The sequence below is a fragment of the Syngnathus acus genome, chromosome 10 (genome assembly GCF_901709675.1).
Source record: "Syngnathus acus chromosome 10, fSynAcu1.2, whole genome shotgun sequence".
Lineage (NCBI taxonomy): Eukaryota > Metazoa > Chordata > Actinopteri > Syngnathiformes > Syngnathidae > Syngnathus > Syngnathus acus.
The window spans coordinates 22,414,456-22,441,416 of record NC_051095.1 but is presented as its reverse complement, the minus strand read 5'-3'; the positions used below and the strand labels follow the sequence as shown (position 1 = coordinate 22,441,416).

General features: G+C 44.0%; 1 protein-coding gene and 8 non-coding genes across 17 annotated transcripts in view; 1 reads left to right on the top strand and 8 right to left on the bottom strand.

Moving 5' to 3' along the window:
• tenm2 (teneurin transmembrane protein 2) overlaps nt 1-19,070 on the top strand; it is a 216,853-nt gene extending 197,783 nt beyond the window's left edge. For all 9 annotated transcript variants that reach the window (XM_037262353.1, XM_037262352.1, XM_037262350.1 and 6 more), the window contains 22 exons: nt 20-230; nt 2,016-2,135; nt 3,322-3,583; nt 3,856-4,123; nt 5,240-5,383; nt 6,090-6,339; nt 7,378-7,398; nt 7,520-7,749; nt 9,099-9,253; nt 9,563-9,664; nt 9,880-10,053; nt 10,151-10,794; nt 11,050-11,225; nt 12,795-13,030; nt 13,120-13,416; nt 13,509-14,066; nt 14,157-14,426; nt 14,558-14,968; nt 15,869-15,979; nt 16,066-16,333; nt 16,541-16,671; nt 16,761-19,070. In XM_037262353.1, coding sequence (XP_037118248.1) covers nt 20-230; nt 2,016-2,135; nt 3,322-3,583; nt 3,856-4,123; nt 5,240-5,383; nt 6,090-6,339; nt 7,378-7,398; nt 7,520-7,749; nt 9,099-9,253; nt 9,563-9,664; nt 9,880-10,053; nt 10,151-10,794; nt 11,050-11,225; nt 12,795-13,030; nt 13,120-13,416; nt 13,509-14,066; nt 14,157-14,426; nt 14,558-14,968; nt 15,869-15,979; nt 16,066-16,333; nt 16,541-16,671; nt 16,761-17,498 — 5,777 coding nt within the window. In that variant the 3' untranslated portion in view covers nt 17,499-19,070. The remainder of the gene's footprint in view (nt 1-19; nt 231-2,015; nt 2,136-3,321; nt 3,584-3,855; nt 4,124-5,239; nt 5,384-6,089; nt 6,340-7,377; nt 7,399-7,519; nt 7,750-9,098; nt 9,254-9,562; nt 9,665-9,879; nt 10,054-10,150; nt 10,795-11,049; nt 11,226-12,794; nt 13,031-13,119; nt 13,417-13,508; nt 14,067-14,156; nt 14,427-14,557; nt 14,969-15,868; nt 15,980-16,065; nt 16,334-16,540; nt 16,672-16,760) is intronic.
• Nucleotides 19,071-20,697: 1,627 nt separating this feature from the next.
• trnav-aac lies at nt 20,698-20,770 on the bottom strand. The gene has a single exon. It is a non-coding gene; the product is annotated as a tRNA-Val (tRNA).
• Nucleotides 20,771-20,872: 102 nt separating this feature from the next.
• On the bottom strand, nt 20,873-20,945 carry trnav-cac. The gene has a single exon. It is a non-coding gene; the product is annotated as a tRNA-Val (tRNA).
• A 4,345-nt stretch (nt 20,946-25,290) lies between these two features.
• On the bottom strand, nt 25,291-25,363 carry trnav-aac. The gene has a single exon. It is a non-coding gene; the product is annotated as a tRNA-Val (tRNA).
• A 102-nt stretch (nt 25,364-25,465) lies between these two features.
• Nucleotides 25,466-25,538, bottom strand: trnav-cac. The gene has a single exon. It is a non-coding gene; the product is annotated as a tRNA-Val (tRNA).
• Nucleotides 25,539-25,815: 277 nt separating this feature from the next.
• Nucleotides 25,816-25,888, bottom strand: trnav-cac. The gene has a single exon. It is a non-coding gene; the product is annotated as a tRNA-Val (tRNA).
• A 100-nt stretch (nt 25,889-25,988) lies between these two features.
• Nucleotides 25,989-26,061, bottom strand: trnav-cac. Its single transcript has one exon. It is a non-coding gene; the product is annotated as a tRNA-Val (tRNA).
• A 276-nt stretch (nt 26,062-26,337) lies between these two features.
• Nucleotides 26,338-26,410, bottom strand: trnav-aac. Its single transcript has one exon. It is a non-coding gene; the product is annotated as a tRNA-Val (tRNA).
• A 100-nt stretch (nt 26,411-26,510) lies between these two features.
• Nucleotides 26,511-26,583, bottom strand: trnav-cac. Its single transcript has one exon. It is a non-coding gene; the product is annotated as a tRNA-Val (tRNA).
• Nucleotides 26,584-26,961: the final 378 nt, after the last annotated feature.

The window sequence follows — 26,961 nt, the reverse complement described above, 5'->3', positions numbered from 1 at the left end:
GCTTACGCCTCTCTGTCAGATGGACTAACCGACTGCATGGACCCAGATTGCTGTATCCAGAGTCCCTGTCAAAACAGTCCACTGTGCCGGGGTTCCAGGGACCCTCTGCAAGTCATTCAACAGATCCCTTTGGCCCAGACCCGTGTCCACTCCTTCTACGACCGTGTTAAGATGCTCGTGTCACGAGATGGCACCCATGTCATTCCTGGAGAAAACCCGTTCAACTCCAGGTGAGAAAGAACCGTCAAACACTGATCTGGTGTTTCACTTCCATTGAACCTTCCTTTCTCTAAATGTATCTCCATATGTTGGTAGCTGTTCCAGTTGTCCTTTGTGGTTGTTATGTCACTGACTGGGGAGCTTTTCCTTTCATGCAGAACTGACTGCCTAGCGATATATTTCATTCAAAGAAAATAAGTTTAACCATTAAAACCAAAATCTACAAACAAAACCTGCACCTGTTGCTATAGTACATCAGTGTCACATACCCATCCACAATTATCTGGACTCTGGTCACAGTGGCAGCAGACCAGATAAGATAAAACAGTTCAGTAATGGCACATTCTCCTGAGAGACCTAAAGGAATTTCCGAGCCAGTTAAGATGTGTAATCTCTCCATCTGGGTCTCTTACCTTGGGATTCTTTTCAGATGCCAGCGCCGCTTCAAATGTTTCCTCTTGGTGCAAAATGGCTGTGGTTCAACTTGTAGCTGTTTCTAGAAGTCAACATTCAATGCATGAGCAATCACTCTGACAAGGACATTTTAGTCTCACTCACAGCACCTTCTTACCAAACTACCAAATACAGCAATTCTTCGGAAGGTAATCATTTCCGAAAGGTGATAGAAATAATTTATACCATGGGTTTTACTTTCTTCATACTCAGAACTAAGTTTTTAAATGCAATGCAGGTAATCTTTTACAGGGGAACTCGGGACAAAAAATCTGCTTTGTGGAATAAAAATTAATCACATGAATCATGCACCGCCCCCTACTGTCAACTGAAATTGCCATCAAAGTGCCCTTGGGTTCGCATTTCAAATGTCACAGCGCGTTTGTTTCTGGGTTTGAACATGTGATGTTGAATTGGGGTAGGACATATCGTTGCGATAGAATTTTTTTTTACTTAGCCTTTCAATATATTTTTGTAGCATATTTGACCGTAGTTACCTCTAATGCAATCAAGGCTGCACTGTTTAAGATGCAAATAAACAAACTGTGCCACTTTGGTTGGGACTGTGTTGATTATTTGATTGTATTACTAAGAGCTGTCAGGGTAAACAAATGACAAGAGCGTAGAAACGTCATTCTGGGGTTTCCAACTCTTCCATTTTCTAGCTCCATATGATTTTCTTCATGAATATTACATAAAAAAGAATGGCAAGGAACAAATTACCTTGGTGAATACGCCGTCGAGAAGTATGTCCACTGGGAGTACAGATGTAGCTCTCAATTGGGGCTACAGGGAAAGGTTGACTGGAAGTAACAACACCAGTACCTCCATACGCCCATGAGTATATGTTGAGAATACCACCAGCCTTTGGGGGGATTTACAATGATATAGTGTGGTTTCACGATGAGTCGAACTTCTAGGTGTATGCTCATAAATTCATATTTTCCAAGAGACGAAAGCAGGAGTAGCTTCTGCAGTTTTAAGAGATTAGATGTGTATTTATATATATGTATAAAAAAATGTATAAATATATACATATAGAAAGAGAAAATACACATTTACACGACAGTCCTTGATGTAAAAGTGATTAAAAAAAAAAAGAGGTGTGTTCTATCTATGCATATTCATCATCATTGTCATCACAGTGTGTTTATGAGATTGACGGGAAGTAATCTAGATTGCAGGGACTGTTGATAGTGGCTAATTAATAAGTGGTCGAAAACCAGTGACATAGATAAAAGGGCAAATTAAATAATTGAAAGCTGGGGCAATTAATCAAATGAAATGATAAATGGTTTGGCTCATCCATTACCCACCCTTCTCTCTCTTTTGTCTTTTTCCAGTTTGGCATCTCTTATCCGGGGTCAGGTGTTGACGACAGATGGAACGCCTCTGGTGGGGGTGAACGTGTCTTTTGTCAACTACCCCCACTATGGATACACGCTGACGCGACAGGATGGAATGTATGTACACTAGACATCCTTGTTGAACACTAGAAACTACCTCATTAAATTTGATACAATTGGATGAGATTAAATTGCATTACATTGGGTTAAATTCTAATTCACCAGATTGACAGACTATGATTGCATATACAGAATGCAATCTCATGGGAAAATGCTTATTGATTCAACATGGCAAGAAATAAGTAGAGCGAAGGACAGCATTAGAATTTCTTGTGAATATTCCTACATGAATTACTATCTGGTGGCTCAATTTCAGGCCAAATGTAAGTTTCCTATTATTGACACCATTGACAAAATTCGTATTTGAAGAGGTTTAAAATTGGAACTGAAGCCACTCAACATTGCTACAATTGTTCCCATGAAACATTTCATCCTGAGCTGTGCTTATTCAAACGTTCTTCAACAATCGTTTAACTAGATGCTACTTCTTGAATTTGCATTTGTTGACGTTTGTATTTAATTTGTTAACTTACCCTCGGGAGTTCTTTTCCTTTCCTTTTGCAGAAATGACGTGGTTTCAGGGTCACGTGGGTTCCTACAAGTTGAATTGGATTTGAATAAGGCTGTGGCTGAATCTAATTCAAATTTATTTGTTCTTCAGAGGGACCTCCACTTATAAATTAAACAAATTCTGATTTTCTTTTCTTAGGTCAATTGAGCATTGTTCTCCCCTTCCGCAGTGCTTTCTTTGCAGCATTCTTCAGTTTGATGAACGTGATGTTGAAACATCCGAACATCAAACGTGTGTTATCATAACAAGTGACATTGGCTTTCAGGGGCAGTTTCATAGGCTTCGGTATAAATGTGTCATAAAATAATGCTATTCTCTTGCAGTTGTTAGGAGTCACCTGTTCACAGCCTTTCCAGAAACAAACCTCCTGCGGTTTATCCTTACAATAAGATCCGCTTTCTATCTCCATCTTTACAATGAACTCGCAGCAAGAAGAACAGCTGAGAAAATTTGAAAGAGAAATACGTGACATTCTTGAATCTTGCCTTCAGACGGATTTATGTATTTCACTTTTATTCCAGGGTTTGTTTGTTGAATTATTCCTAAAGCAGCAGTGTACTTATTGTATAAGAAGGAGAAGCACTGTCATGTTTTAGTCCGTGTAACATTTCATCCTCTGCAGCGCTCCCCATCTGTACCTCATTGCCGTCCTCTCCTTGCAAACCTCTCCAGGTTTGACCTGATAGCTAATGGTGGTGCATCACTGACCCTGCGATTCGAACGTGCCCCCTTCCTGAGCCAGGAGCGCACCGTGTGGCTGCCCTGGAGCCAGTTTTATGCTATGGACACTGTGGTGCTTAAGACAGAAGAGAACACAATCCCTGGCTGTGACCTGAGTGGCTTCATCAGGCCTGATCCTCTTGTGATTGCCTCCCCTCTCTCCTCCTTCTTCAGCTCCAAGCCAGGGGAGAAACCCATCATACCGGAGACACAGGTGCAGTACCACTGACCCCTGGCAGCCGGCTAATCCTCCTTCGGGTTCCCCCGCTCCTTTCCCGCTCCTCTTTATGCCTGCCTCATGGCTCTCTTTCTACTTTCGCTTCAAAAGATTCCCTCTTTCCCTCGTTTCCTCCTTCTCTATTTCCTTATATTTTCCCTGCTTCTGTCCCTCAGCCGTCAGTGGAACCGTGACCTTCATTATTCCCCCCTCTCGCTAATGCCTCCCCTAATCCCTTTCTCTTGTCATCTCCTCTCTGTGTCTTCCAGGTGCTGCATGAGCAGATCGAGCTGCCTGGCACAAGTCTAAAGCTGTGCTACCTAAGTTCGAGGACACAGGGCTACCGCTCCCTGCTCAAGGTGACCATGACCCCTGCCGTGGTGTCCATGGGTCTCCTCAAAGTTCACCTTATGGTGGCGGTGGAGGGTCACCTCTTTCAGAAGTGGTTCCATGCCTCGCCTAATTTGGCCTACACTTACATCTGGGATAAGACTGATGCATACGGACAGAGGGTCTACGGGCTTTCCGAGGCTGTGGGTGAGTATAGGGGACGAAAGGAATTTTAGTTGCAAAGGGGCCAGGGCTTTTTTTCTTCCAAACCTTGCACATACTCAGAAGATTAGAAACTTTGCCAGGAATGACATACGGGGTATGACAGGGTGAGAGAGTTCTAATTAGGGAACCTGAAAGAGAGATTATACACCAGAAACTCAGCCTCAATCCATTTTGCAGTATAGCCACAGTTAAGTGGGCTTTTCTCCTATGTCTATTTTTCATTGAGACTACATTTGGTTCAACCAGTCAGCCGGAACTTTGGAGAAGGGTTATTAGCTATCAGAGTGAGTTAGCAGCACGCGGAGTCCTCGCTGATATTACATTCTGCTGTCACAATCACTTGTCAGCCCAAGAAAGCACAGACACCACCACCGTTGACTATAATCATTAAAGCGCTTCATTTGGGGAAACCCTTTTACCTCTTGATGCATAATTTTCCAGGAACGTCAACTCCTATCAAGCATCTTTGTGGTTCTGTCGATTTTCCTGTGATCAGATATGATCATAGGTATGATATTGTTGGAAAAGGGAGCCACCCCTGCCCCGGCACTTTAAAGTCACAAATTAAAAGGTCTATTTTCTTGAGCCCCTGTCAATCATGGGTCCTGGGTCACTTTGCTCCCATTTACTGCACCCCTGCTGTTAGCTGTGAAAGGATTAGACGTATTGGAAACAACCCTGTCTCCGAGACTCAAATGGGAGTTAGCGTGTGACCACATTTTTCCATCCAATACTGTATTTCCTCAAAAGCAGTGGCGTCTGTCTTAAATAAATACAGCATCTCAACTCAGCCCAACCTACTACTATTTTACCCTTTGCTATCCTCGATTGTGAATCTGAGCAGAATTTTTTTTGTTTTTAACACAGTCAATATGGCCTGTAATTTTAAAGGTCCTCCAGGCAATCAATCCAATTAACACAATTTCCGATTGATTTAGCAGCATTTGAGAGTGTTAGCAAGGTGTTATTGCAGAGTTAGGTACAGGTGCTAACTAGCTTTGGTGGGGTGAGGTTTTGCTGTATTTTTTTTTCGTATTGATCCAGCACTTTTCTTTGTCTCACCTATTTCTTCTGTTTCCTTAACTTTCAAATACGCAGTGTCTGTGGGCTACGAGTACGAGTCATGTGCAAGTCTCATTTTATGGGAGAAAAGGACTGTCATGTTGCAAGGTTATGAACTGGATTCCACTAATCTCGGTGGCTGGTCACTGGACAAGCACCATATACTCAACGCACGAAGCAGTAAGTATTGCAAGCATACTTAGTGGAGACTTTATCTTCAGATTCAGTTGACTTTTTATGAGACCTTTAGAGTTACTCCAAATATGTGTCAGTCTCACCTTAACACTGCTTGAAATATGTGAATTGCAGATGATAGTTTCTCCTCGACAGTTACGATTTTTTTCTGCTTGGTTTCATATCCACTCATGCTATACGACATCAAAGTGTGCCAAGTCATTTAATTTCATTTCAATTAAATATGCAATGTGTATCCTTTGAAATGTTAGCTACATAGCTAGTCATATCATCGGTGCAATGGTGCGTAATGAAACCTCTGCACTCGGCATAAAAACGGATGCGTCTTCATTGTGCCGGGAAAAGTCGAGTTTACTGAGTTTGCGACTGCGTCACGCCTCGTGGGGCGTACTGACAGATGGTCACGTGGAAAATTGGTCACAAAAAGCAGACTAGATTTTAGACTCGCAAAACGCAGCTCTGCAGTGGTGGCCGCAGGGATTTTAGTGGATTTGATCAAGGCGCAGGTAGACAAGATTCTGCGGTGTGTGTGGTGGAGATCTCCCAATTTGCTCATAAATAGCGTGGAACAATCAATATAGACAAAAAAAAAATTGAACAATTTATTATATTTATAATCTTGAAAATATTTGAATAGCACTCACTGATGTGTGAAGCCACCACTTATGATCTTTATTTTCTGCATGTGCAGGCATTGTCCATAAGGGAAGCGGAGAAAACATCTTTGTGACGGAGCAGCCTCCTGTTATCAGCAGCGTTATGGGCAACGGTCGCAGACGTAGCATCTCCTGCCCCAGTTGTAATGGCCTTGCGGATGGCAACAAGCTGCTCGCACCGGTTGCCTTGGCGATGGGCATCGATGGCAGTCTCTACGTGGGGGACCTCAACTTTGTACGCAGGGTTTTTCCATCAATGAACACGACTGGCATCCTAGAATTAAGGTAAAAACAGCACATTAAAGTACCGTTTTTTTCCGTGTATAATACGCCCCCATGTATAATACGCACCCTAACAATGGCATGTTGATGCTGGAAAAAAGCCTGTACCCATGTATAATACGCACCCAATTTTTTTTTTTTTTTTTTTTTTTTAAAGTCCCAATGATCGTCACACACGCAGGGAGGCAATGGGTCCCATTTTTATAGTCTTTGGTATGGTCTTAACTAGGCTGGATGTATTTTTTTTGTTGGCGTTGATTTCTCCGACTGCCCATAAAGGCACCACCGCGATCAGCTGAAAAGAGAGGAAAGTGACGTGCGGACATGTGAAAAAGGCGGCTCTGTATGGGAGAGACGTTGAAGAGGAATAATAACACCCTTGGAAACCAAAACTTGCCCCTCGTCGTGACTCGGAGCCGCAACAAATGTTTCGGATTTGTGTAGGGTACATTGTGACAGCAAACGAGCAGGTGATCGAGCAAGCGTCTGATACGAGAGCATTGCGTTCGTATGGAGCGTGTTTGAAGTGAACAGCAGAGACGAAAGGAACAAGGCAAAGTGTTGTCAAATAAAATATTACCTGTAATACGCATTTTGTTATTTGCTGATTGTATTAAACTATCACATTCATTGTCAGTCAAGAAGAGAAGAGGACTATTATCCCTTCTTTGACGAAATGACCAGAGCACAGTACAAACACACTATTGTTCTTTCGGTATTTATTCAACCCACATTCTTTCACAACATGACAAGAAGAGAACAATACATAAATCAATACTCGTACCAGTACCATGATTTTCTTTAAAAAAAAAAAAAAAAAAAAAAATTAAATTAAAAAAAATTTTTTTTTTAAAAATTGTACCCATGTATAATGCGCACCCCAGATTTTAGGACAATAAATTAGTTAAATTTTGCGTATTATACACGGAAAAAAACGGTAAATGTTAGTGTGACAAGAACAAAATGTTAAGGGATTATCATTTAAATGCGTTCAGACCTTTTTGAATAATAATTGCTTTATTTTGTGTTTCTTCTTTGCAGGAACAAAGATTTTAGACACAGGTAGGGTGGTTTTATCCAACATCTCTGCAATACTAGAGAAAATACTTGAAGCTGTGATTTATAATACAAAATGAAAGCTATTAAAGCCTAACATGATGACTGTTTTTTTCCATCCCCACAGTAATAACCCGACCAATAAGTACTTCCTGGCAGTTGATCCGTTATCTGGGGCATTGTTCATCTCAGACACCAACTCCCGAAGAATTTACCGAGTTCGCTCATTAACAGGCGGCCGCCTGCTGTCTGACAATGCTGAGGTTGTGGCTGGGACGGGAGAGCAGTGTCTGCCCTTTGATGAACGCTGCGGCGATGGCGGCAAAGCCACTGAAGCTACACTTATGAGCCCAAAAGGTGAGCGGCTCAGCAGAAGTGCAATGAGCCCATGTGGAGCTGGCAAACGGTATATTTAGTCATGATTACAGAGCCGCCATTACATTCATTTATTCTGATTGATCTCATTCTTCAGATTTGTATGTAATCAGATGATGAATGAGGAGAACTGCGGGTAATGGTTTTCATTATTTTCACTTTAGCAAAAGCGTTTATTCATGCAAGCCATTGTGTCGATCATTTTGGTGCACAATGCATGAAGATTGCTGTACTGCAATTTTCTATTACCTCTGCTAAGGAAGTTGCTTTTCCATTTCATTTTGATGTAACATTTGTTTTCATAAGGATTGGTATTTTTCATAGAATGAAGTTCTCCATTCAACATGATCATACCCATAAGTGTGATGAAGTCAAAATAATATGATGAATTGTATTGCACTAAAAAAGTAAAATCCTTTTTCATATTCATTTAGCTGCTAATTTCAACAGGGAACTAATGTTTAAGCCTTGGGGGATGTGTGCGCTCACGATGCTCTTGTTTTTTTTGTATTTTTCTTCGACATACAATTTGTCCTTAACTTAGCAGGGTGACGACAAAAGCAGGACATAAATCAGGTTAATGAAAAACTTAATACTGTAATGGAATCATTTCAGTGGATTATTGGATCTTTGAACAGTGACACCAAACTGTCAAGGGTGTCACATCGTCACAGTTCCCTACAGTGACACTAATGCTGCCATGTAGCATATACCGTAATGGGTTCACAGGTGTGCCTATGCGTGTTATAGCTCATTGGAGAGCTAAAAAGAGAGAATGCGTCACTCTTACCTGTCACCTGTACGTACTCTCTCTGCTTACAATATTTGCTCTATCTTTCCCTGGCTGTGTTTCTCATTTGCTGTGTGCCCTTTGCTGTGCCCCCATCTGTTCTTACAGAAGATATTTTGGAGCGTGCTCGCCTGTTGGACTAGTAAGGCTGACACAGCACCACTTAGGGGAAAAAAATGGAGCAAATGGAGAAAGAAGTCAAGGCCGGGTATCGGGGTGAAAAGCGGGTGGTGGGAAAACAGTCGGTGCCTTAAAAAAAAGCTACTTGCAATTTAGAATTTTCCTTTGGGAACAGCATTAGCTCACTTCCTCAGTTGATGACTCATCCCAAAACTAACACTTATCAAAAAGTTCAGCAGCCACTCCATCACTGAATCACTTTGGTCCTTATCCAATGAGAAATTGTGCGAATCAGCAGTCCGAGCTGCTATCCGTTTTCTGCAGGTAGAAAGACTGAGCTTTAATTGACTTAAGATGTCTCCCGCTGTCATAAATTATGAGTTATGAGTCCTCATTCACAGCCCTCCCCTGGCGTTTGCAGGTATTGCCGTAGATAAAAATGGGCTCATGTACTTTGTGGACGCCACTATGATCCGGAAGGTGGACCAAAACGGTATCATCTCCACTTTACTGGGAGCCAACGATTTGACTGCCGTGCGACCACTGAGCTGTGACACCAGCATGGACGTGAGCCAGGTAAGAGAATCACTCAGAAGTGGGGAAGATGCGAGAGGTGATGGCATGATGGATGATGATCTAACTGCTTTGTGAGTGCTGAGCTATGACAATTGTGTGGACCGCAGCCAGCCAGCCAACCGGTAAGGGACATTCTGATTTAGGGACCTTTAAAGAGTCCACGGATAAATGACTGGATGATAGGAGAGTGAGGACTGCACTTACTTAAAAAATAATGGCACAACCTGGCATCTTTTCAAATTGTCACCATTAGCATAGTATTTCGTACTGTAGATTATCTGACATTAAACTTGTGTATCTGCATGCTAGGTACGTCTGGAGTGGCCCACAGACTTAGCAGTGAACCCTATGGACAACTCTCTCTATGTCCTGGAGAACAATGTCATTCTGCGCATTACCGAGAACCATCAGGTTTGTACAACAATCTCTCCAAAACCAAGAGATAGTCGACTGCAGCCGAACCTATACATAAGGTGAAACACGATGCTGTTTGAAACGCTGCTATTCATTCCGTTTTTCCCGAAGGAAATAATGAAAATCATACGTTGTAGGACAAATTAATTTGATGTATTTCTGGAGTTAATGCGCTTCAGGTTGTAAACATGTTTTCATTGTTGTCCTGACAGGTGAGCATCATAGCAGGTCGGCCTATGCATTGCCAAGTGCCAGGCATTGACTACAGCCTCAGCAAACTGGCAATCCACACTGCCCTTGAGAGTGCCACAGCCATTGCCCTGTCTCACACTGGCATTCTCTACATCGCCGAGACCGATGAGAAAAAGATTAACCGTGTTCGACAGGTATGTCCTGTCTGTCTTGTGCATTCTTTATATTCCTCAAGGTGGCAATTTTTGTCTCCTTTGTGGTGACACTATGTTTTCCTTCAATGTCTTTTAGGTTAGCACTAACGGAGAAATCTCCCTTCTGGCTGGAGCTGCCTCTGACTGTGACTGCAAGAATGACGTCAACTGCAACTGCTTCTACGGCGACGATGGCTATGCCCCAGATGCTGGCTTGAACTCTCCTACTTCCCTGGCAGTGTCCCCTGACGGGACGCTCTTCATAGCAGACCTCAACAACATACGAATCAGAGCAGTTCGAGCCAATCGGCCCGGACCTGCCGTCTCTAGCCCAGCTTTTGGGGGATCTGGCGGGGCGCGGTACGAGGTGGCATCACCCAGGGAACAGGAGCTGTATGTATTTAATAGGGAGGGGCTGCACATCCAAACCATTAGTCTTGTGACGGGAGAGCCACTCTATAACTTCACCTACGGTGCTGACGGAGAACTGGCAAGTCTGGTTGACAATTGCAACAATACAGTCAAAGTAAGGAGGGAAGGCCTCGGCCAGGGAGGGGGAGCCGGCCTGCTCCGGCTGGTGCTCCTGCCAGAGAATCAAGTGGTGACTCTCGGACTGGACCCTAGCGGAGGACTACGCAGTGTGTCAGCCATGGGCCAAGAGGTGGCTCTCATGGGCTACAGCGGCAGCACAGGCCTGCTCGCCACCAAAGCTGATGAGACTGGATGGACCACCTTTTACCAGTGAGTTGACTTATGTGTATTTTTGCATCTCCTCTCTCTTGTAATCAAAGAGAACCACATGCACGTCCAACACTGCTTACGCAGTATTATACTGCACCCTAGTGGCCGATTTTAAATTACAGTCAAAAGCTTAAAAGGCCTGTCAAAGTTATTGCTCACTGAGGTTCTGCATCTAACCACTTTTAGATACTGAATGTTTGAGGCCAAGTCTGTTTCGACACATGTATTGATCCCATGAAATGTCTCCTCTTTCAGATACGACAGCGAGGGTCGCCTGACCAATGTGACGTACCCCACAGGCATGGTTACGAGTCTCCATCGTGAAATTGAACGCTCTATCACCATCGATATTGAGAGCTCCAGCAGAGATGACGACGTCACTGTCATCACCAACCTTTCCTCTGTGGAAGCCTCGTACACTGTGGTTCAAGGTAATGCAAATAATGCAAGTGAACAGTAGATGTGGGCTCGTGGCGCTGAATTGGAGAGAACGTATTGAATTACCTTTTTTATTATTATGCTATGTATTTGAATATGATCACAGTGTCACATTCATCAATAGTGAATCCCATTCATCTTTCAAACATAGCATAAAGATAAAAATAAAGCTCTCGGCTCGATCCCATTTTCCCTTGGCTTACTGTATTTGATATGGCCAAAGCTGAAGAACAAGGAAAGGAATTGTCACTTGACCCTCTGAGCAATGTGAGTATTGTGACAGCGAACAATGTGCTATAAGGCTCCAAGGCCTTGGGCAGAATACGATTGAGATGTATTCAGTGATCCTCCACCTGTGTTGTGGTGAGAGAGATGTTCAGAGAGCTGTAAGTAATTTATGGTTTCCACCACCCTGTGTGGCTTTTCAGTGCAGCTCTCTGGTGACATACTCACTTAACCATCTCCCGTTCTTCTGCTCTTTCTCGTTCTCTTCATTAACTCCTGCGCAGCAAATTCTCCTCAGCCCTCAAGGTCTCATTTCTCTCCCTTTCACCCCTCCTCCGTCTCCATTGCTTCTGTTTTATTACGAGCTTGTTCAGGCAGACGGTGCAGAAAAGATTTATCTAAGGGCTGTTGCTGCCAAGTCAGTGGGAAAAAAACATTCACTTGTCAGTTTGAGGCATTGTTAAAATGCGCCTGGAGCTTTATTACAAATTGGTCTTATGGATTACTGTCATTTATGGTGGAGTTTCAAAGGGAGGCACCAGCTGATCCCTCTCACCTTTTATAAATGAAAAAGAACACGCTTCTCCTTTCCTATCCGCCAGATAGTACTGAGCCCAAAACAATTTTATCTCCCTTTCAGTCACTTCACTGTGATTAAGATGTGTGTTCTCAGTCCTGGGAGAGAGAATTTAAGCTCAACATTAGACGTGGGCTTATCTGATTCCATTCTTGTGTTTGCCAGTGATTCATTACATAGTGGTGATAAGGACTATAGAGGGCTGCAGAGAGATGTCAGATTTTATTCCAAATACGATTGTTAGAATAGGATCCAGTTAGGTTAGTGATAAATTATTTATGTAGCAGGTCCAATTTCATAACACAAATGAACATGTAGTATGTGGTTGTGTATGAAGTTTTTGAACACATTTAAAACCATATTATATATCATATCATGGCTGTCTGTTAACTGATCATTAAGAATTCAGCCACTGGTGGAATTGATTGCTGTTGAATATTCCTGACAGAGGTTAAAACAAAGAATAATGTTAATGCAGAAAATTAACAGTTAAAGATAGATGAATTTCAAAAAAAAAAAGACAGGCACAGGGCCACAACCACAAATAATAGGATACTTACAATGTCAGTTCTATCACGGTTGTGTCTGCTATTGCAAATTATGGCATTGTGAAAACAATTTAAGTTGAATGCTTGCACAATTTTGTTTACCTGAAAGAGATGTTCAGTTCTATATTACTTGCCGTGCCATCTTCATTGGACTCACTGTATTATGGTCTTGCAATCATTCATGACATGGACCTTTCCCCTCCCCTCTAAAGACCAAGTAAGAAACAACTACCAGATGTGCAACAATGGGACCCTGAGAGTGATGTACGCCAATGGAATGGGCATAAGTTTTCATACAGAGCCCCACATCCTGGCAGGCTATGTCAGCCCAACCATCGGTCGTAGGAATATCACACTTCCCACAGACAATGGCCTCAACTCCATTGAATGGCGTCTGCGTAAGGAGCAGACCAAAGGGAAAATTACAGTGTTTGGCAGGAAGCTAAGAGTGAGTTTAAACCTCGCATTAAACAGTACAAATACATATTTTCAAGTCATGGATCTAAGCACTCTTTGTAAATGTGTACTTTTCTCCAGGCACACGGTCGCAACCTCCTCTCCATTGACTTTGACCGTAACACACGCACAGAGAAGATTTACGATGATCATCGCAAGTTTACACTGCGCATCATGTACGACGCTCAGGGCCGGCCGGCTATGTGGTTGCCTAGCAGCAGCCTGGCAGTGGTCAATGTGTCCTACTCACCCACCGGTCAGCTTGTTGGCTTGCAGAGGGGGAGCATGAGCGAGAGAACTGAGTTTGATCCCCATGGCCGCATCCTGTCCCGCTCTTTTGTGGACGGGAAGGTTTGGAGTTACAGTTACCTCGATAAAGTAAGGACAGTTATTACATTTATTACATTATGCGGCAAAAAGTAGCTACCCTGAACTTCACTCAAACTGCTTCTTGAATTCCTTTTGTCCAGTCCATGGTGCTGTTGCTGCAGAGCCAAAAGCAGTACATCTTTGAGTTTGATACCTCAAATCGGGTCACGGCTGTCACCATGCCAAGCGTCGCCCGCCACACCATGTTCACACACGTGTCCATCGGATACATCCGCAACACTTACAACCCGCCAGAGAGCAACGCCTCCATCATCCATGACTTCAGCGAAGACGGCAGGCCTCAGGCAACACATTACCTGGGCACCGGCCGCCGTGTCCTCTACAAGTACGGCAAGCTGGCCAAGTTGTCCGAGATTGTGTACGACAGCACCGCTGTGACCTTTGGCTACGATGAGACGGCCGGCGTTCTGAAGATGGTCAATCTACAAAGCGGCGGCTTCTCCTGTACCATCCGCTATCGAAAAATGGGCCCACTCATCGACAAGCAAATTTATCGCTTCAGTGAGGAGGGGATGGTCAACGCAAGGTTTGACTACACCTACCATGACAACAGCTTCCGAATTGCAAGCATGAAGCCAGTCATCAGTGAAACGCCTCTACCTGTGGACCTCTACAGATATGATGAAATCTCTGGCAAGGTGTGCCATCTTTGGGCTAAAATATGGAAATTATTCGGTCGTACCCGTTTGCTCCTTGGATGACAAATGAATTTTTTCTTTCTGTCCTAGGTGGAGCACTTTGGAAAGTTTGGGGTCATTTACTACGACATCAATCAGATTATCACCACAGCTGTTATGACGCTGAGTAAGCATTTCGACACCCACGGACGCATCAAGGAGGTCCAGTACGAGATCTTCCGTTCCCTCATGTACTGGATGACGGTGCAGTACGATAGCATGGGACGAGTGGTGAAGAGAGAGCTGAAAATCGGGCCCTACGCCAACACCACTCAGTATCGCTATGATTATGATGGAGACGGACAGCTCACTGGGGTCAAGGTGAATCATCCAAGAGTTCATATTGTGCAGATTTATGATCTTGTGTTATCAGACACTGGACTGGCGATGCCCTCTTTTATGCGCAATTGCCACTGACGTTAGACTCTGGCCTTTCTGTTTTTGTTATTCAGGTGAATGACTGGTCAACATGGCGTTACAGCTATGACTTGAACGGCAACCTTCATTTGCTGAACCCTGGGAACAGCGCTCGCATCATGCCGCTGCGCTATGACCTCCGTGATCGCATCACACGGCTGGGAGATGTCCAGTACCGCTTGGATGAGGATGGCTACCTCAGCCAGCGTGGTTCTGACATGTTTGACTACAATTCAAAGGGTCAGCTGCTGAGGGCTTACAATCGGGGCCCGGGTGGCTGGAGTGTTGTTTATCACTACGATGGATTGGGCCGCAGGGTCTCGACAAGGAACAGCCTTGGACAGCACCTTCAATTTTTCTACGCTGACCTCAACCACCCTGCTAGGGTGACACACATTTTTAACCACTCAAGCTCAGAAATCTCTTCACTCTACTATGATCTTCAGGTAACTGTGCTTGTGTACGAACATTATCTCTCCCATACATAGCAACGGTTATTTAACTTTTACCAATGCTGCAGTATATCATAATGTATGGACACACAAATGCATGTTTATCAAATTTCACATGAACTCTAACCGTGTTGCAAGTCATCTTTAGTTATGCATGCTCACATGCGCAACACAATGGATCATAGCCACAAGAAATGGGATGAAATTCCTGTCAGCTCAATGCCTATTTGCATTTTCAGTGAAGATATATTTTTTTAAAAAGCCTTTAATAGGGAGAAAAAGGATGATAGTGGAATGCTAAAACATTAAATGCTTGGATGAGTCAAAATTGTTGACCTTGTGATGGCTGCATCAGGGATAGCATAGAATGGATTAAGTGATGCAGTCATCGTGACTAGTGCCTACAGTTGAAGTTTATGGGGCCTATGTTATGATCTGCATTTGCTTCAATCTGTCCACTCAAGGTTCAGCGATTTAAATAACCCAAAAGATGAAGTCAATTGACAATATGTTAATGAATATATTTTGAATGATTGATGGAGCATGGGATATCGAACCACATGCACATTGACCACCGGGGAGTCCAAATTTTAATGCATCAATGGAGGAAAATTTGGCCACATCTTAAAGTTTTATTATAATTTGTATTAGACATATGATACAAAAGTGCTATGGCCCTGAGTTATGTCCCCACCAACCTTTTTTCACTGTTCAAATAACGCTTCTGTGTTGAGCCCTGAAAGCTGTTCTTGTCACATGCTAGAATGACAAATCTTGATAAATAATCAGAAGGCGAGGCCTTTGTGTTGGGAAAGGCTAATGCTGAGCGTTGGAGCGACACGGTTAAAGCGATTTGAAAACATTTTCGCTTCAAATGTCATCTCTTTTGTTCAGGGCCATGTATTTGCCATGGAGGTAAGCAGTGGAGAGGAATACTACATCGCATCTGACAACACTGGCACACCGTTGGCTGTTTTTAGCAGCAATGGACAGATGATCAAACAGGTAATGGAAATGTAAAATTTTGATCAGTACAATTTGTCATTTCCAAGTGTCCTCATACCAAACACGTCGCTGCTCCATTCACTCAGGTGCAATACACAGCATACGGGGAGGTTTACCTGGACTCCAACCCGGAGTTCCAGCTAGTGGTCGGATTTCATGGTGGTCTGTATGATGCCCTGACCAAGCTGGTCCACTTCACTCAGCGTGACTATGATGTCCTGGCTGGGCGCTGGACTTCGCCTGACTACAGTATCTGGCCCAAGATTGGGAAAGATCCCGCTCCATTTAATCTGTACATGTTCAAAAACAACAACCCCCTCAGTGACATGTTAGATGTGAAGAATTATGTCACAGGTAAGGAAAAAATAGAGCACAGTATACTTTATACATGTGTCACAGTTTCTTTTTTTAAGTACTGGTACAGGTACTAAAAAACTTGTTTTTGCAACATGATGTTTTTGCATACCAATGTATTTTAAAAATTCCTTTCCAAATACATAAGTCACATGATGGGCTGGCTACCCTGTGTAAATTTGCCCTTCATTTTATCTGATGCTGTAGATGTGAAGAGCTGGCTGGTGATGTTTGGCTTCCAACTTAGTAACATAATCCCAGGGTTCCCTCGACACTCGCTTTACTTTGTGGAGCCACCGTACGAGCTGCAGGCTACGCAGCACTGTGAGAATGGACAGGTAATTATTGAGAAACCTGGGCTATGACAGTTATTGAGCTTTTCATCAAATGAAAAGCTCACAATCTTCTTGTTATTTGTACTGTGTAGCTGATCACCGGTGTACAGCAAGCAGCGGAGCGTCACAACCAGGCATTCATGGCCCTTGAGGGTCGTCTTCTCAACAAGGAACGGCGCAGACGAAAGGAAAAGCCCGGCCACTGGTTCGGCACCAGTGCCCCCATCATAGGACGTGGAGTGATGTTGGCCCTCAAAGAGGGCAGAGTGGTGGCTGGCGTATCATCTTTGGCCAGCGACGACAGCCGCAAAGTGGCTCTCGTGCTGAACGGCGCCCAGTACCTGGAAGGCACCCACTACACGCAGGACGGGAAGGACTGCCACTACTTTGTGAAAATTGGCTCATCCGACAGCGACCTGTTGGCCTTGGGGCTTACAAACGGCCGCAAGTCACTGGAGAGCGGCATCAACGTGACGGTGAGCGGCCGCTCCAGGAGAGGGGTGACGGTGGAGTTTGCTGTGCCTTCGTTCGTTCTGAGCATTCGCTACGGGCTCTCTGCCGACGTGGTGGACGAAGAGAAAGTAAGACTGTTGGAGTTGGCTCGTCAGAGGGCCCTGGCGGGAGCCTGGTCCAAGGAGCAGCAGAGGGCCAGAGACGGAAAAGGAGGCAGTCGCCTCTGGACCGAGGGAGAGCGACAGCAGCTCCTGACGATGGGCAGAGTACAAGGCTATGATGGCTACTACGTGCTACCTGTGGAGCAGTACCCAGAACTAGCTGACAGCAACAACAATATCCAGTTCCTCAGACAGAATGAGATGGGCAGGAGGTAACAGCCCACTATACATCCGTCCCACTCCTCCTCAGCCCTTTTTTGTCCTCTCCCCAGCCTCCTTAACCCTTTTTCTCTGGAGATTTCATCAACAAACGGGGTTACTCATGGAACGCTGCAGGGACTTTTGACAAGAGTGACAAAACATTCATATTCATTTTACTGCCACAGGCAAAAGAAATCTAAAGTAACATTTCTTTGAAGAAAAAATCGGAATAAGTGAGAAGGCACTACAGAATAAATAGGAAATTTCCCCTTTTTAAAAAAGATGATTGATATTTTCACCCATATTTTTTGGGTCACGCTGGGAGCGCCCGTTCAGTGGAGCGCCGCTGGATCCTCTGTCTCTATAAGGACGCTGAAAGGAAAAGGACAAAAGATTGTGGAGTGCTCCATTGTGTTGCCATGACAACAACACTCACAGGAGGACACCAGAGACAGACGAGGCAATGTTTAAGAGTTTGTCCGGCACTTTGAGTCGTCACTTTGTCTCAGGCCTCCCATTGTCCATCACTAACTGAGCAGTCATGTGCTGCTGATGCGGCGCCCATCCAAGCTAGCAACACACAAGCCCAAGGCCTCCATGAACTGCTACAAAAGGACCAGAAAGTACACCATAAAAAACAAAATGAAAAAAGATGGCTATATTTGTGGGCAGTGGCACTACACGGCATTGTTTATTTTAAACTGCGAGAAGAAACATGTTACTACATACATACATGTCCAATTACACTAAACTTCAGGATGTTGCGTGTTGATGACGTAGATGCTGTAGTTTTGTGCGCTTCAGTCGCAGTAGGATTGTGAGACGTTCACCAAGGCACTTCTGTACAAAACCCACCGCTCACAGAGTCCAGGAAACATGCTAAATTGGTATTTATTTTTCATTTACCCATTTTTTATTTATTTATTCTTAGTACTATATGACAATCATGAATGAGTCGGTCAGTTTAACTCAAAATGATCTTTAATGTATAAGTTTGTTTTCTTTTGTAATTTATGTAATAAATGTTCATTTTGTTTTTTTGTATTATTTTAGATTGCTACCAGGGCAAATAATAGTCACTCTCTTAAAAAAATAATTTATGTAATAAAGTGTTTAAAAATGGTTTATACTCTAAATAAAAGTCTTTAAAACTGTGAAAATGATTTTTCAAGATATATTTCGATGTACAGTGTATAGATCTACCTTTATGCAGCACAGTAGACTATTGTTCAGAATATCGAGTTTTATATTTCTAAGAAGAAGTGGCTTGTAATGTGCAAAATCTTTGGCTGGTATTACTACTCTAGAGTTTTGTGGCACTCTAATATTGCATATCTACAGCATCGCTCTGCGGTTTTGATGTTAGGTTGTTTTTCTTTATTTCTTCCTCTGTTTTTGGAAGCAGACGGATGTCCAACCTAGATCCCAACATCAGTAGCAGTAATGGATCCTCCACACTGTGAAGAGACTCGTGATGGATGTCAAATTGTACCAAATCAGTATTATCAAAGGATAACACGTACGCTCAGCAAATCGAGACTCTTCTGGGAACTTATGAATAAAACATGATTGTTTATTTCAACCCAACGATGTCTGGTTCACTTTCATCAGTTTTTTGTTGTTGTTGTTGTTTTTGCAGTACACAGTAAATATTCATGCTCCCCCTCCCCTCCTTTTGTTGTTGTTGCTAATTTCAGCGCTAAAGCAAGCAAGTTTCATTTCTAAGTAATCATAGCTGATGGTACTGGACCATATTATTCAACTGATGCTAACAGCTTGCTTTTTCTTGCTCTCACAATATTTCAGCGGATGCCCCACAGAATACTTTTATCTGGTGTGTATGTGTGTGTGTGCGTGTCCGCGTATGTGTGCGTGCGTGCGTGCGTGCGTGCATGTCTCGACGGGAACACCACCTTATCGTGGTGAAGCACTTTGCGCGTCTCCATGACCCTAGACTATGTCGGCCGGAGTCTCGCACTCCTGGCAAGGTCACCCAAGCCGTCGTTTTAAAGAGCTAGAATAGAGAGGAGCTGTAAACATAGTTATTCCGATTTTTTTATGAAAAGCCCATACACTTGTGTTGGTTGCAGATATATTTGTGAAGTGAAGTCTCAACCAGCTCTGTGCAGTGTGCTCTCCAAACTCCAAATCCACCAACATCATAGTTCACTTCAATTCCGATGAGGCACCATTTCTGTTGCGAATATGGAGTAACAAATGAGCAAACTAATTAAATAATTAATTTAGTTAATGGAGTGGAATTCCACTGCCTGCAGTTAACACAAACTGTCACACAAAAACCACTGCAGTTGTGTAATAACTCTGCTGCAAACACAGGTTAACACACTTTGGTAGACAGCATACCCAACGCTAGTTCACATAAACAAATTAACACCCCGTCGGGGAATCGAACCCCGGTCTTCTGCGTGACAGGCGGAGATAATGTCCACTATACTAACAAGGAACACGTATAACGACGAGGGTCTTTTGTGACTTGTCACTAGAACCGGCCGCGTAGTGGTAGGTTAAGAACCACTGATTAAGATGTTTGTTTTTAACAGATATGCCAACATGATCTTTATTTATATAGCATTTTCACATGCGCTTGAATTTGATAACCAGAAGCATGAAAGGACAATTGATCAGCAAGATATTGCCACTGTGGCTTTAATTAAATTGCAATATTATAGGTAACTAAATGTGTAGTTGGAAATTAAATGTGTATAACTCTGTTGGATTGCAAACATTTGTCCCTGTTTTCTAGTAGTAGTCGTAGTAGTAGTAGTAGTAGTAGTAGTTAGTAGTAGTTATATCGCACTTTACATTTCAGAGAAATCTCAAACTGCTAATTTAATACCACACCACCTGCTTTTTTTAAAGACATATTATTCACTCCATGTGAGGCCAACGGTATTGATGAAATGAAACACATTTTGGTTACACCATTTTTGTTACAAATTCTTTTTAATACATCAAATGTATAGCGATTCTTTCCACCCCAATCTTCAATCAATCTTGAAGGCACTTTGCACAAATTTGCTACAAAATAAAACTTGTAACCCAACGCTACATCTCGACTCCAGAGTAAGCCCGTCGTTAATGTTAATTACATATGGACAAAGTGCACCCTAGCGGCCTGTTGGCTACAAAGGGATCAAGAATTGTCCCTGCATGTTACGTCACGAGATCCCTTGACAAAAACGTTCATACCGCATGTTTCCACCCGCTTTTGAATCGGGGACCTTTCGCATGTTAGGCGAATGTGATAACCACTACACTATGGAAACTGATCTGACTACCCCATGAGAGCAGTCTTGCAAAAAGTTGCCTGATGGACTGGCCCCGCGGACGAATTTTTCAAATGGGCTGACAAAAAGATTCATACAGTTAGTTTCCACCCGGTTTCGAACCGGGGACCTTTCACGTGTGAGGCAAACACGATGACCACTACACTATGGAAACTCGTCTGACTCAGCTACGGGAGCTGTCTTGGAAAAAGTCAAAGTCAAAAAAAGTCAACGGTTTATTGTCAATTTCTTCACATGTCAAGACAGACAAAGAGATCAAAATTCCGTTCCCACTATCCCACGGTGACAAGACATAGTACACAATATACATACAACAACACAAAAAGTAAAAACAAGAAGGCACAAACAATGAATAAATAAGAGTGATGAATAAATAATAAATATTAAAAAAAACAAAACATAATAAATAAGAGGAGCAAAAATGGAGCAAGTGTGCATACAGCAGACAGCAGAGAATATAGAGCAAAAGTACAGGACGCTACGTAGAAGGGGGGAGAGAGTTCAGGATCCTAACAGCCTGGAGTATGAAGCTGTTGGTGAGTCTGGTGGTGCGGGACCGCAGGCTCCTGTACCTCTTCCCAGAGGGCAGGAGATCAAACAAAGAGTGAGCGGGGTGACTCACATCACTCACAATCGTGGTCGCCTTGCGGGTGAGATGGGAGGTGTAAATGTCCTTCAGGGAGGGGAGTGAAGCACCAATAATCTTACCAGCCGTGTTCACTATGCGCTGCAGGGCGTTCATGTTGTATTCAGTGCAGCTACCACCCCAAACAGCGATACAACTGGAGAGGACGCTCTCAATGGTGCCACGGTAGAATGTAGTCATGACGGCCGGAGGAGCACTTGCTCGCCTGGGTTTCCGCAGGAAGTACAGGCAGCGCTGAGCTTTCTTTGCCAGTGATGCGGTGTTGGTGGACCAGGAGAGGTCCTCACTGATGTGCACCCCCAGGAATCTGGTGCTGCTCACCCTCTCCACCACAGCACCGTCGATGGTCAGTGGCAGAAGTTGGGTGTGACCCTTCCCGAAGTCAACAACAATCTCCTTGGTCTTGTTGACGTTCAGCAGGAGGTTGTTGTCCCTGCACCACGTGGCCAGAAGGTCGACCTCCGACCTGTATTGAGTCTCGGAGCCCCCGGTGATGAGACCTACCAGAGTCGTGTCGTCGGCATATTTCAGCACGCGGTTGCTACTGTAAGTTGCAGTGCAGTCATGCGTCAGCAGGGTGAAGAGCAGCGGACTGAGCACGCAGCCTTGGGGGGCCCCCGTGCTCAGCGTGATGCTGACGGAGATTTTGTCGCCAACACGTACCACCTGAGGCCTCTGACAGAGGAAGTCCAGTAGCCAGTTGCAGAGGTACACTACCGTTCAAAGGTTTGGGGTCACAAAATTGTTTGGGTGACCCCAGACTTTTGAACGGTAGTGTATATATTTATTTAGATAATTATTTATAGATTATATATATAATCTTCTGTGTAAAAAATCTTATAATATATATGTATACTTATATTCATAGATTATATATAATCTTATACAAATATAAAATATAATTTATAATATTTAATTCATAATATTTTATTATAATAATATTTACACTACCGTTCAAAAGTTTGGGGTCACCCAAACAATTTTGTGACCCCAAACCTTTGAACGGTAGTGTAGGTACTGAGGCCCAGCTTGTCGAGTTTGCAAATGAGTCGCTGTGGTACAATGGTGTTGAATGCAGAACTGAAGTCCACAAACAGCAATCTCACATACGAGTCCCTTCTCTCCAGGTGGGTGAGGGCTGAGTGGAGGGCAGAGCAGATGGCATCCTCAGAGGACCGTTTGGCTCGGTACGCAAACTGGAAGGGGTCTATGGTGGGGGGGAGAATGGATCTGATGTGCTCCATGACAAGCCGCTCAAAGCACTCCATGATGATGGGCGTCAGTGCCACGGGGCGGTAGTCATTGAAGCAGGACGGAGCAGGTTTCTTCGGCACAGGTACGATGGTGGCAGCCTTGAAACATGATGGGACGATGGCCTGCTGCAGGGAAATGTTAAAGATTGTTGGAATCATTCAAGTGAAGTCTTGGCCTGCCAGACCTGGAGGCCTCATCTTTACGAGTTTATGACTTTCCTTTGAACTAGGTTCTTCCTCTTTAGTGACAGGGATGTCTTTTCATCCCTGTCAGCAATATGTGTCCTTCCTGTCCTTATGTTGTCTGTGTGTTTTTGTTATGGTAAGAGGCCTTCACTAACAATGAGCGGAGCTTATTTGCATAGGCGAAATGTTCTTTGTTTGGTTCAAAGAACTTCATTCCTTTTAGTTAACTGTAGGTTTGGTTCATAGATTGTTGTTGATCAGAAAAGTTTTTCTTTGTTGTGTTATATACAGTTTGAAGTAGTTGCATACAAGTTATCCCATATTTACTCAATGTTTGTTTAAGGAACTGCATACCAGTTACCTCACATTTACTTAATGTGTGTTGAAGTGTTTAGGACAAGTTACCATGTTTTTCCATGTATAATGCACAAAATTTAACTAATTTATTGTCCTAAAATCTGGGGTGCGCATTATGCATGGTACAACAATTTTTGAAGAAAATCTCCCTCGAAATAAAACTTGAAATCACACCTTTCTGCGTGTTTGTTGTCAATCGCGCATCGCATTCAGCCCTCCTGCCCAACACACTTAGTCAGTAAAATTCATAATTGACGACACATTGTTTGATGCGATGGTGCAATCCTTGCTGGTGTGTTATTGTCAAATATTGTTTGTTTTTTAATCTCCATCGCAGACCGGATATCATACCGAGGCCGCCATGACAGTATGCGCAGATCGGATGCGCAAGACACGTCAGCTATATAAAGAGCGAGAGTTCAGTTCTCTACCTATTAGTTTCAATTCACAGTTTAATTAGCAGTTTCAATCAGCAAATAACAAAATGCGTATTACAGGTAATATTTTATTTCACAACACTTTGCCTTGTTCCTTTCTTCTCTGCTGTTCACTTCAAACACGCTCCATACGAACACAATGCTCTCGTATCAGACGCTTGCTCGATCACCTGCTCGTTTGCTGTCACAATGTACCCTACACAAATCCGAAACATTTCTTCGCTATCGAGTTTGCTAGCGCATGCGCAGTGATACTGACCGGCAGAATAACATCCGGTTGTTCCCGAAGATGATCTTTTTTCTGAAATAATTTTACGTTTACGGACTTAAGTAAGAGTAGAAATTTGGGTGCGTATTATGCATGGGTACATGCTTTTTTCCAGCATCGACATGCCATTTTTAGGGTGCGTATTATGCACGGGGGCGCATTTTGCATGGAAAAACACGGTAATTATTATTATTGTGTGTTAATTTACCAAGTAGATAAAGTTAGCAAAGGTTTAGTTGCATTGTTCCACAGGAAAGCGGCAATCAACGTGATTCAAGTTATCTGATCAGAGTCGAGGACGAGTCAGCCAACCATGGGGGAAGACAGCTGTTTGAGGAAAGAGGACAAACTCTGCGGGGTCATGGGCCGACAATGAAGTGCTAATTCAAACCACACTACATTCCTGAGCTAATCAGCGTTGCTACAGCCACAATCTCCCCTCCCTTGAGTGTAGCAACGCCTCTGTAACCAGGGCAACCAAAACATTAAAAAGAGGGGCACGTGGAGTAAGGACTCAGAATTGATGGAGATTGTAACTGAGGTTCCTTTCTCTATCGTTCTCCTCGCGAGGAAACCTGTTCTGGTTGTCTTCTCCTCTTCCTTCCAGCGTGTGGTTTAATGTCTGATGGCACTTAGACCTGACAAAGATGTCCGTGAAGACACCCATCAGCTCCCCAGCGCAGTCCTTCAGCGCTCGACCTGGGATGTTGTCAGGGCCCGCCGCCTTACGGGTGTTGATAGCGGCAAGCGGCCTCCTAAAAAGCCGATTTGCAAAAAGTCGCATCATGGACTGGCCTCGGAAACGAATTTTTCAAAGGGGCTGACAAAAAGATTAATACGACTTGTTTCCACCCGGTTTCGAACCGGGGACCTTTTCCGTGGGAGGCGAACATGATAACCACTACACCATGGAATCTTGCCTTACTATTGTATGTGAGTTTGCAAAAAGATGCATGACGGACTGGCCCCGGAGACGAATTTTTCAAATGGGCTGACAAAAAGATTCATACAGTTTGTTTCCACCCAGTGACCTGTCGCGTGTGAGGCGAACGTGATAACCACTACACTATGGAAACTTGGCTGACAGTGGTACGGGAGCCATCTTGCAAAAAGTTGCATCACGGACTGGCGCCAGAGACGAACTTTCAAATGGGCTGACAAAAGAGCTCGTATGACAAGGTTCCATCTGGTTTCGAACTGGAGACCTTTCGTGTGTGAGGGGAGCGCGATAACCACTACACTATGGAAACTTGCCTGTCTAATCAATGGGAGCCGTCTTGCAAAAAGTTGCATCACGGACTGGCCCCGGAGAAGAATTTTTCAAAGGGGCTGACAAAATGCTTTATACAGTTTGTTTCCACCCGGTTTCGAACCAGAGACCTTTCGCGTGTTAGGCGAACGTGATAACCACTACACTATGGAAACTTGCCTGGCTGCCCCACAAGAGCCGTCTTCCAAAAAGCTGCATCACGGACTGGCCCCGGAGAAGAATCTTTCAAAGGGGCTGTAAAAAAGACTCATACAGCTTGTTTCCACCCGGTTTCGAACCGGGCACCTTTCGCGTGTGAGGCTAACGTGATAACCACTACACTATGGAAACTTGCCTGACAAAGCAATGGGAGCCGTCTTGCAAAACGTTTCATCACGGACTGGCGCCAGCGACGAATTTTTCAAATGGGCTGACAAAATAGTTTATACTGCTTGTTTCCACCGAGTTTCGAACCGGAGAGCTTTCGTGTATGAGGCGAATGTGATAACCACTACACAATGGAAACTTTTCTGACTGTGAAGCAGGAGCCGTCTTGCAAAAAGTTCCATCACGGACTGGTGCCGGAAACTAATTTTTCAAAGGGGCTGTCAAAAGGACTCCTACAGCTTGTTTCCACCCGGTTTCGAACCGGGGACCTTTCGCGTGTGAGGCGAACGGGATAACCACTACACTATGGAAACTTGCCTGACGGTGGTACAGGAGCCATCTTGCAAAAAGTTGCATCACGGACTGGCCCCGGAGACAAATTTTTCAAATGGGCTGTCAAAAGTTCATACACTTTGTTTCCACCCGGTTTCGAACCGGGGACCTCTCGCGTGTGAGGCCAATGTGATAACCAATACACTATGGAAACTTGCCTGAACATTCCACTGGAGTCGCCTTTCGAAAAGTTCCATCACGGACTGGCGCCAGAGACGAACTTTCAAATGGGCTGACAAAAGAGCTCGTTCGACAAGGTTCCATCTGGTTTCGAACTGGAGACCTTTCGCGTGTGAGGCGAGCGCGATAATCACTACACTATGGAAACTTGCCTGACTGTTAAACGGGAGCCGTCTTGCAAAAAGTGGCATCACGGACTTGCGCCGGAGAGAAATTTTTCAAAGGGCCTGACAAAAAGATTAATGCGGCCTGTTTCCACCCGGTTTCGAACCGGGGACCTTTAGCGTGTTAGGCGAACGTGATAACCACTACACTTTGGAAACTTGCCAGGCTGCCCCACAAGAGCCGTCTTCCAAAAAGTTGCATCACGGACTGGCCCCGGAGAAGAATTTTTCAAAGGGCTGTCAAACGACTCATACATCTTGTTTCCACCCAGTTTCGAACCGGGGACCTTTCGCGTGTGAGGCGAACGTGATAACCACTACACTATGGAAACTTGCCTGTCTAATTAATGGGAGACGTCTTGCAAAAAGTTTCATCACGGACTGGCGCCAGCGACGAATTTTTCAAATGGGCTGACAAAAAACTTCATACTGCTTGTTTCCACCCAGTTTCGAACCGGAGACCTTTCATGTATGAGGCGAAGGTGATAACCACTACACAATGGAAACTTTTCTGACTGTGAAGCGGGAGCGGTCTTGCAAAAAGTCCCATCACGGACTGGCGCCGGAGTCGAATTTTTCAAAGGGGCTGACAAAAAAGTTCATACTGCTTGTTTCCACCCAGTTTCGAACCAGGGACCTTTCATGTGTGAGGCGAATGTGATAACCACTACCCTAGGGAAACTTATCTGACTGTGTAGCCGGAGCCGTCT